We start from the raw sequence: 10,435 nt of genomic DNA on the forward strand, positions 1-10,435 counted from the left end.
TCCCACCTCCAATCTCTCCTGTGGACTTACGCCCATCTTGAAAGACACTCTAAAGTGGCTAATGTTTGTTCCTTGTCCCCACTGTTCCTTGTCTTGGGTTCCTCCCTGACTGCTCCGCTCTGATCTTTCTAAGATCCCACTTCAGACCTTTCCCCCCATGGTCTACAGCAAACAATAGGCCAGAACTTCCCAACACTTCTAAAATTATACCGTATGGAACTGGGGGGATGGCTTGGTTGGTTAAATGCCTGCTATGGCAAACATGAGCACTGAGTTCACATCCCCAGCCCACATGCTGAAATAGGGCCTGGCAGAGCCCATTCGCAACTGAAGTACTGGGAGACAGAGTTAGGTGGATCTCTCAAGATCGCTGCCCAGCCAGCTTAACTGTATCAGTGAGAGATTCTCAGAAAAAATGAAATGGAGAGTGATCAATTAAGACACCTGACATCAGCCTCTGGCACACACACACGCACACACCTGCATACACATATATACACAAAATAAATGTATTGTAAAATACAGTATATAGACAACATAGAATGTATTGACAAGTCAGTGCCTCTCTGAAAGAGCATCAAGAATTCAGTCTATTTATATAAATTTAGAAATTGTTTTGTTAGCCTAGATCCATATATCGGGTACATTTTACCATGTTTTCCCTCTATGTTGCTTTCATTAAAGTACAACATAAAGCCTCATTTGCCATAGATTTAAAGTAGCAAAGAGAAAACAGAACACAAACTTTGTTTTTTGAATTAGAAACACATCTTTTCTTTGAAGTTCTTTTATTTACGTACTACTCAATAGGTGTAAACTTAAGCCTCTTATTAAAATTTCCATTTGCACCTAGAGAGCCACAGAGAACAAGCTTGTGTGCTATTCAGCCTTTATATGCATCAAGAGATGAATAATGTCGTAAATATATCCTGGGTTTGCCAGTCACAGAGCGTCTGTCCCTACAGATGTGATGTAGCGATGATGGTAGATAATCTACCCCTCCTGCTCATTCATGCATCTAGTGGTCTCCATGACAACGCCTGCCCTTCCCAGCTCGCCACCAACTCCAAACGGGTACATACAGTATAATATTAACAACTATGCACAAATGTGTACTAACAGCATAATAGCAATGACTGTCTACAGTCTTGGTATTTTCTTACATAAAGTGCAGCTTAGACTAGACACACAGATGGGGCTGTGCTAGCGCTGGAAACATGGTCGAGTGACAGATCACCAGCTTAACCAGCATAAGGCCTTGTGCTCCATCCTCACACAGAAAACGTGCAACATTTATTTCCCAGTTTCCCCCGTTCTTGGTAGCAAAACATCTGGGATGCTCAACTAGGATGTTCAGCTGAGGAACCCAGTGGAAGTGTACGAAGCCATGTGCTGGTTCCCTATTATCAGTCTTGGTCTTATCTGGTTGTGTGCATTAGACTTGTCAACCTTGAGGCTTGAACACAGCCTAGAGTTACTCTCTGGCCTGTGGAGGATCTGCGTTTCTCTCCACGGTCTGATCACCTTCCGTTCTAGTGGGGAAATAGTTTAAAGGGGGCTCCTGACAATCCTCTCCCTGTCATTCTGACTCATACCATTTATTCCTCCGTAATGAGGGCAGGAAATGTTGCTATTAATGTCGTCTGGCGGAGTTTACTTTCCAACAAACTTTCTCTTCTTTCCTACTGCTGACTCGGTGCTCTGACAGTTTCAAAGAAAGCATGGAGAAGACGTCTTACTCCGACTGGCTGATAAACAACAGCATCGCCGAGCTGGTTGCTTCGACGGGCCTTCCTGTGAACGTCAGCGACGCCTACCAGGACCCGCGCTTTGATGCTGAGGTAAGAGGAGTCCTTTGTTGGAGGCCTGTTGCCACAGTGCTGACGCTTTTTCTGGTTGAGGTGAGGAAGGGATGTCACGCAGAGCCGCAGTAACCAAGACAACGGACACATCTGCAGGCCTGTGATCTGGTTCCCAGTGTTGCCCACTGTAGACTGACTGCTGTTTGGGTCTGCCCAGACTTGTGGACAGGTGTCTTCAGTTTCCTTGTGAGGAAGAGTACCCCAGTACCTGGGTTGTGTTGTAGAATATTATTTTAAGATATGCTACATGTGTTGATGCTGTGGGACATTTGCTTTAATGATGCAAAGATGTGTTGTTTTCTTTTATGTTGGCTTCATTTAACATGGTAAAGCTGTGTTACTGCGCCTGTCTGAAACACCCGATTGGTCTAAGAAAGAGCTGGATGGCCAATATCTAGCTAGGAGAGAGGAAAGGCTGGGCTGGCAGCCAGAAACTAAAAATAGAAGGAGACAAAGAGAAGAAGGAGCAAGAAAAGAAGGGGCAGCCACCCAGCCATACAGCCAGCCACAGAGTAAGAGTAAAAGTAAGATTACAGAGGAAAAGGGAAAAACCCAGAGGCAAAGGGTAGATGGGATAACTTAAGTTAAGAAACAAGCCAAGCTAAGACCGGGCATTTGTAAGAAAGAACAAGTCACCCCAAAGAGCAAAGAGTCAATATCTGTAGGGCTGTGTGCCTGCTGCGGTGAAAATGTCATAAGGACGTCAGTATCCGCACACTGCCCCACTGTGCTTGGACATCAGTATCTGCACTGCCTCACTGTGCTTGGACGTTGGTATCCACACTGCTCTACTGTGCTCGGATGTCGGTATCTGCACTGCCCCACTGTGCTCGGACCTCGGTATCTGCCCACTGCCCCACTGTGCTTGGAGCAGAGATTGCTGTATATAAGTTCTGTCTCTTGCTGCATCTCTCATCCTTAAGCTGAGAAAAAGGGAATGCTAAAGAAAAAATTTCTGTGCATACAATTCTATGAAGAAAATCTCTCAGGAGTCTAGATTATCACTAATAAATGAATAATCAAGGAGTTTGGTTATGCAGAAAATCGTAATTACCAGTTGTTAGGAAGTCACCGTGTTTAATTGGCTGTGGAAGAGATAAGCGTTCCCTGACCTAGACCATAGCACTAAATTGGGTGTGAGTTGTTGCCGTTCTGCTCTTAGCTGTGCACCATGGAGAAGGTCAGATTCTGGACAAAAAGAAAAACAAGTTAAACTGTTACCTTTCCCCCTAGGTCCGCAGACTTCCTGTAAAGGAGTAGGAGAACACCCATATGCCTACCCCCAGATATAGAAAAGATCAGTACTTTTGAGTCTTTGTATTGATTTTCCCTGATCCCAGCTCCTGACTCACCACCCCCATAGGTTACCAGTATCCAGCATTTGAATTTGCCATTGCTTTCCTGTCCTGTATGGCATTGTTACACTGCTTTAAAATCTACCAACTAGGTTTTGTATTTTTATCTCTCTGAACTTCAAACTGACTAATGTATTCACCTGTGGCTTTTTCCCTCAACATTATATGGCAGATGCTGCCAAGAATGAGCATTGCATTGAAAAAGTGAGCCTTGTTTTGTCTGTCCAGTAGGTTTCTGATAGACCTTTGAGTTCAGTGTTTTGCTGATAAATCAGTAATATTGAATAATAATTTAAAAAAGAAATATAAACGATGGCATGACTGTTCCTAGGAATGGAGGAGGAGAAGATTCATTGTAGAGATGAAGGAGAACACAAAAAGGGGTGGAGACAGAGACATCTGGAGCGTCCAGAGTGAGCATGGCAAGACTGAGCCAAGCCATGTGAGGAGAGAGGGGAAGAGAGAGTGAAGAGGAGCTACTGACGAACAGGGGGCAGGCTGGGCCAAGAGAACAAAAGGGGTAAAAACTGGCCAAAATGGCTGGATTATACAAGGAAGAACAAAGTGGGGAGGGGGACGAGGGACAGACAACCCAGCCCTGGGCTGGAGAGTTTAGGGTAGGGGTGGGGTATGCCAGCCAGGAGAACTCTGTGTCAGGTAGAGACTGAGGGATGTTCGGAGAACCTGACAGCCAGTGTTAGCTCTGATATGTTCACAAGCACCTCAGTTAGTCGTTTGTCTGGGGTTTGAAACATATCTATGTGACTTTTCTTTTAATTTAAAAAAGAAAGTTTTCAGATTTACTTGTTTAAGGTATATGAGTGTTTTGCTTGTGTTTGTGTGTGTGAGAAAGAGATGGGGGAGATCCTTGTACAGACCTGGAACCTGAGGAGGTCAGAAGAAGACATAGGATACCCTGGAACTAGTTTTATTGATTCTTTCAATAAAAAATAATTCACCCCATCAAACTTTGCCTGGCTTATCAAGCATAAAGGCCAGCCAGCTCTCTCATTTACGGTCATCCCTACTGTACCGTGACTTCTGAGAGGTTCTCAGAAACTCAGCCCAAGCAGACGCAGGAAGAGGATGGTCGTTCTTTTCAAATCTCAGTTTTGTAACTATTGTTTTTCCTTCGGATGGAAGTAGCTACCAAGGGGTCTTTGAGGTGAGGCGTCCTCACTCCAGATGCTGTAGGTACCTGCTGATAGGGTTGTGGGGCAAGTATGCTCAGATGTCCCCTGCTGGGCATTCTCTTGGTAATCTTATTAAATAGTTAATGGAGGTTCCTCCTTGTGGAGAACTAGCAGGTGAGCCATAGTGATTATCTGCCATCTTTATGATCAGAGTCTCTCACCAGTGCTGCCTGTTGGTCCTAAAAGCACATGGGTACTTAAGGCCAAATTTATTCGAAGCCGTGCCAGAATGCTATATTAAGTCATTATGAAGCTAAAAAATAAGCTTTGAATTTGCCACTTGCGGGGATCACTAGAGTTTTTTCCCCTCTGTTTCAAGGACTCTATGATCCTTGAAAACACCTGAAAAAAATGTTAATATACGTGACTTCATTTACTTATAGTAGTACAAAGACACTTGTGTTGATCGGTTTTTGGGGTAGGCTTCGTATTTTATCAGCCATTATGTATCTTCTCTTAAGGGAAGTGGTACCTGCATTTGCTTCTAAAAATGTTGACAGGGATGCTGTTGTGGGTAGCCCACTGGGGATGAACACTCAGACACAGCTTATAGACAATTGAAAGTCTTTATGCCAGCTGACTGGGATTACACTCAATTATTTGGGGACTTAGATGCAGCCTCGAATGTCCAGAGCACAGGACTTTTGAGGGCAGAAAAACCCTGACACTTTGCTCAGCAGCTACAGAGAGGATTCACAGAAGTAAGTAAGCAAGCAGTTTAACAGAAGCCAAGATAAGTGGTTAGCTGAAGGGTTTTCCACACCAACAGGCAGTTTAGCAGAAGCTAAAATACATTAGCTATGACATCCTGACCTTTGATTCCTAGGATAGAGTTGAGTAGTTTTCCATGGACTTCTCAAATCAAGGAGATCAAATTCTAGTTAAACTTGACATGACCTCATCAAGAATATAAGATTGGGGAAGTGTCTTACCCTGTCACAATCGATGTTCTGCTGCTGTATAAAGAATCACCTTGGCTCGGTAACAAAGAACTCCCACTTCCCATAATTCAGCTTCTGGTGACTTGGGAACGGCACCTCTGGGCTCTCTATTCAGGGTCTCCCAAGGCCGAAGTCAAGGTGCTAGCCAGATAGCATTGGCATTAGCATGCTGACCAGATTGTTGGCAGAATGAAGTTCCTTGCCTGTTGAGTAAATCTTTCCCTTCACCTACTGGTGGTGGTCAGGGATGTCCATGGGCTCTGAGGGGTGGCCCTCCAGTCTTGAAGGTGGCCCTCTCAGCTCACTCCCCAAAGGAAGCGCTCACTCCAAACAGCTGAAACAGAAGCTAAGATAATGTCAAGAAAAATGTCACACAACCTCAAGATGATTGTCCCATTGGTTTTGCTAAGGAGGCAACTGCCATATAGTCACGGACCTCTCCTCATTCAAGGGGAAAGAGGTAGACAGGATCTTCACAGAGCTGGGAAGGAGGTGATACCAGGCAAGTATTTTAAAGACTACACAAAATGAATCTATACAAAATTCCCCTGCCCCATAAAGCAACTTATTTGTCCTGGCAAGAAAAAATATCCATAAGAAATAAATACAAGACACGAAGAAGTTCTTACAGAATAATATTTGCAAGAGTATCTTGAGATATACACATTGTTCTCTAATAAACACCTCAGATGTAGCATGTGCAAAGCTTTCAATATTCTTCCCCCATACCGGTGTCTCTCTGTCTCTATGAAGGTAATTCAGTTCTTCCTAATGCTTACGTGAGGGATTTCACAGGCACGAAGCTGCCTTTCACTCCTGCTGGACAACTGGTTCAGAAGAGTTACGCCTGGTCCCTTCTCACCACTTAGCTGTCGCTCATTCAGAACGGCGGTTCAAGATACTACGGTCTCCAGGCGAGTTCATAACCCTGGCCTCCTGCTCTGACTCGGCTTCCGTCTGCCCTCTAAACTCTGTACTTTATCCTCCTCAAGATAGCCAGCCACGTCTACATTGTAATTCACATCACAGCTTTTCACAGGCTCCTTAGTTTTGAGAGAAAAAGGCAAATGCCGTTATTTCAGAGGTATGTAGTTCCCTGCATGATCTGGTGCACCACTGTCTACCCTGAGTCCTTACGTGTGTTGTTCGAACTACACTGGTCGCCTTGTTCCTAGAACTTGTCACTCACATATCCACCTTAGGCCTTTGTGCTGGTCTCTCCTCAGACAGCAGTTCTTCTGATATTCCTTGCCCTTCTTACCTTGTTAGATTTTCTAAATAATCTTAGCATTTTCTAATATATAATTTGCTTTTGTGCTTTCTCTCTTTAATATGCTAACTTTCCCTGGGGAGACATGAGCAGGTATCTATTTACCTCATATAGAACACCAATAGCAGACCAAAGGCATGATTCTAACCACAGTATTTTAGCCTCACGTTTGTTTGGCATCATGCTTCTGAATTCAACTCTTGAGATGGACTGCCCTCTAGAACATCATCTGTGATGCTTTTTGCCCTTCTTCTCTCACTAGATTTTTTTAAAAAGACACGGGCACAAATACACTAACAGAACACCAGTCATTATTTAATCTAGGTTCACATTTTTATTGCTTATTTTAGTATTTTCTTCCAGTTGAATAGCTCCAGGAAGAGTTTCCAGAGCTATCCAGTCTGGAGTTGGTTTTCTGCCTACAGTAAGAATGAGTGATGGACTCGTGATTTAAATAGGAAGAGCAGAAAATAACTAGAAACAGAGGTGGGCTTCATGCAAGAACTGCCTTGATGGTTTCTGCATTTGTAATAAACCCGGGGGTGGCAGGAAGCCCACCATCACTCAGATGCCCTCTGCCATGACAGACACCCAGTTACAGAGTTAATACAGAAGCTCATGACCCGGATCTGACCCTAAGCCTCCCCCTTCCATCCCGTGCAATTTTTCTCTGTGAAGTTCTGATTTTTAAAAGCCTGCTACAGACAACTCGAAAGTCCTTGCCCTTGTCATATAGCACTTAAAGATAATGGGGCCCCAGTCTCCGAGGTCCTTTGCCTGAGAGCATTAGAGCCCATTTTGGCTGTCAGACCGTCATGGAGGAGCACTTCTGAGTGCCAGCCTGGCAGGACAACGCATTCTCTCTTCTCTAGAACACCTTCTTGCCCTGTCAGTTAGGCTTCTAGCGAAAAGGAACCGGTAAAACTGAAACTGTTAAGGGGTAACTCTCTGTGGATCTGCCTGCGTGCATACGCTTCCGGCTCTCCTCTGCCAGCCACTCACTCCAGCTACAAACTATTTCAGATCTTTTCTCCATAGCGGGATTTGGTCAGGGAGATTGGAGAGTGGACACGAGAATCCTGATAGTAAGACGTGGGGAGTCTAGGAGAACATGGGTTACTATGACAGCAAGCTAGAAAATGGGTGGGAGTGGAGGGGGTGGTGAAATCAAATGTGAGCCCCACAGGTCAAAGAATCAGACAGGTTACCTAGCCCTCCCCTAACACAAAGAATCAGATAGGTTACCTAGCCCTCCCCTAACACAAAGAATCAGATAGGTTGCCTAGACCTTACTTATCACAAAGAATGGGATTTTTTTCCCTCTGGTTTTGTTTGTTTGCTTGGTTGGTTGAGTTTTTCCTTTTGTGTTGTTAAGAATTTAAGGAATCATTTGTAGGTGGTGATCTAGAAAATATTAGAATTAATCTGATATACAGGGTGGAAAAAAATAGACTCTCTCCTTTTTGTAGGGAAGTGAAGTGACTGACTGAGCCCCGGATCTCCCATCTCGTCTTAGGATGAGAACCAGGTCCCACCAGCACATGAAGCTGGGAATAATGTTGAACAGGGAAAGGAAACATATGACAGATTAAGGTATAGCAACACACTGTAACCAGTTCCGATTACACTTCCTCTGTCTGCCTTAAGAGGGTTGGAAATATAACAGGTCTGTTTTGAAGGATCCAGGAGCTAAACCATCAACCATGTTTAATTTGGTCTGTTGGAAATGTCCCTTGGGGACAGGAGTAAGCAAAGCTTTAATGGACAGATTTTTAATTGGCTGGTACTGGGCACCCAGATAGAGTATATTTATTCAGACTGTAACCTGCTAGGAAGGCTGCTTCATCTCTCATAGCCTAATTTCAGGGACTCCAATGCTGCACATTTTAAAACAGGATAATTAGGTAGGAAGCCTGTAGAATAACAAGGTAGAAATGTTTTCACAGGCATTTCCTTTAGTGTTAATAATATCTGCATTGTAAAAATACTCTACCTATGTTAAAATATTCACATATATTCTCGTAAAACAAATTATAAACAACAAAAAAACAAAGACAGAATCAATTGTGATGTCAAAATCTGAATATGTTTAGTTGGGTTCTAGAGCAGTGGTTCTCAACCTTCCTAACGCGCTGTGACCCTTTAATACAGTTCCTATGTTGTGATGACCCCCAACCAGAAAATTATGTCATTACTACTTCATCACTGTAATTTTGTTACTGTTATGAATCGTAATGAAATATCTGATATGCTACCTCCAAAAGGGTCTTTGCCCACTGGATGAGAACCATACTGCTCTAGAGAAACAGAAACAAGGAGATGAATATATATTTCATTCATTTATTATATATATAATTTATTAAGTGATCTTTAAACAATGATAGTCAAATTACTCCTGAGATGCTGAGACCCGTACGCAGTTGTTAGCTCTGGCTGCCTCAGTACTCAGAGCAGTCCCAGAATGGCTGTCTCTCTCTGGGGGACCTGCAGTTACTCGATCCATAAGGCAGTAGTCTCAGTCTACCACTGGAAGCCCCGAAAATGTCTGGGTAGTCTACGCTCCCTCTTCCACCAGGAAAACCTGGGAATGCTGATTCTACTGTACGTGAAGGAATCAGCAGCAGCGGGGATAAATCAACTCAGGGGCAAGAGGAAGGCCAAGCCATCAAAGGGCAAGACAGGCTTCTTTCTGAAATATTGTTTTTTAATCTGGGTTTCTCCTGGGAGGTGCCGCCCACAATCAGGACAAATCAAATCAGAACAAACTCTTCAGGTGAGTCTCCCCACTCAGGTGATTCTAATTTGTGGCAAGTTGGCATTGATACCAAGTTTCTATCTTCCATCAACTAACCCGGACTAGTATGACTTCCCATAAACATTATTTTACCACTAACAGCAGAGAGAGAAATGTCTTAATGATCTTAAATCAAAAACGCTCTCTTCACACTCTGGTACCCTCCCTCCTTTCTTGGTTGTCTTCTCTTTCACTTTATAAAAATCATCAAAAGTGATAATCACACAAACACACACACACATACACACACACCACACACACACCTCATGCACACACACATACACACACCACACACACACATACACACACCGCACGCACACGCACACACCGCACACACACATATACACACACAGCACACACATACACACACACCTCATGCACACACACATACACACACAGCACACACATACACACACACCCCGCACACATACACATATACACACCGCACACACATACACACACACCGCATGCACACACATCGCACACACACTGCACACACGCACACCACACCCATTCACTGATGGCTTAGCTATGAAGATCCTCTTTGCTGAACTACTGTGAGAGAAATGTGAAGACACAACCTCTTCGACTGTCCCACGGCTCCTCCAGAGTTAGCAGATTAAAGACCCTAGGTCCACACGCCACAGCTTTCACAGTGTGACCCTTCCTGTGCTACACTTGACTGTTATTCCTGATCCCACCCCTTCATCTCCCCGCAGTGTCTGCCTTTAATTAACTCCCGTGTTGAGAAATTGAACTCTTATCTTGCTTGATCACTCGATGCTATTGAACACCATTGCTCCTGTGGTTTGTTCTATTTTGAACATTTTTTTTCTTCATGTGTAAGTAATTCACAGCCCTTATTTAAAATTTAGGAACAATTGAGAGGGAATCATTGTGATTATGGCTTTTGAAGGATTTGTCAGTGTATATACGTGTTTGTACACCCACAGATGCGTGCACAATTATCACTTAACAGAGGAAATATTTTCCATGTCCAGATACATTCTGTAGCATGAC

At 43.8% G+C, this 10,435-nt stretch overlaps 1 protein-coding gene across 1 annotated transcript in view; it reads left to right on the forward strand.

Annotated features, from left to right (window-relative positions):
- Pde11a (phosphodiesterase 11A) overlaps positions 1–10,435 on the forward strand; it is a 270,583-nt gene that overhangs the window by 125,526 nt on the left and 134,622 nt on the right. The window contains exon 6 of the mRNA XM_057754935.1: positions 1,709–1,841. Within this exon, the coding sequence (XP_057610918.1) occupies positions 1,709–1,841 (133 nt within the window). The remainder of the gene's footprint in view (positions 1–1,708; positions 1,842–10,435) is intronic.

This window comes from Chionomys nivalis, chromosome 22, assembly GCF_950005125.1.
Source record: "Chionomys nivalis chromosome 22, mChiNiv1.1, whole genome shotgun sequence".
Classification (NCBI taxonomy): domain Eukaryota; kingdom Metazoa; phylum Chordata; class Mammalia; order Rodentia; family Cricetidae; genus Chionomys; species Chionomys nivalis.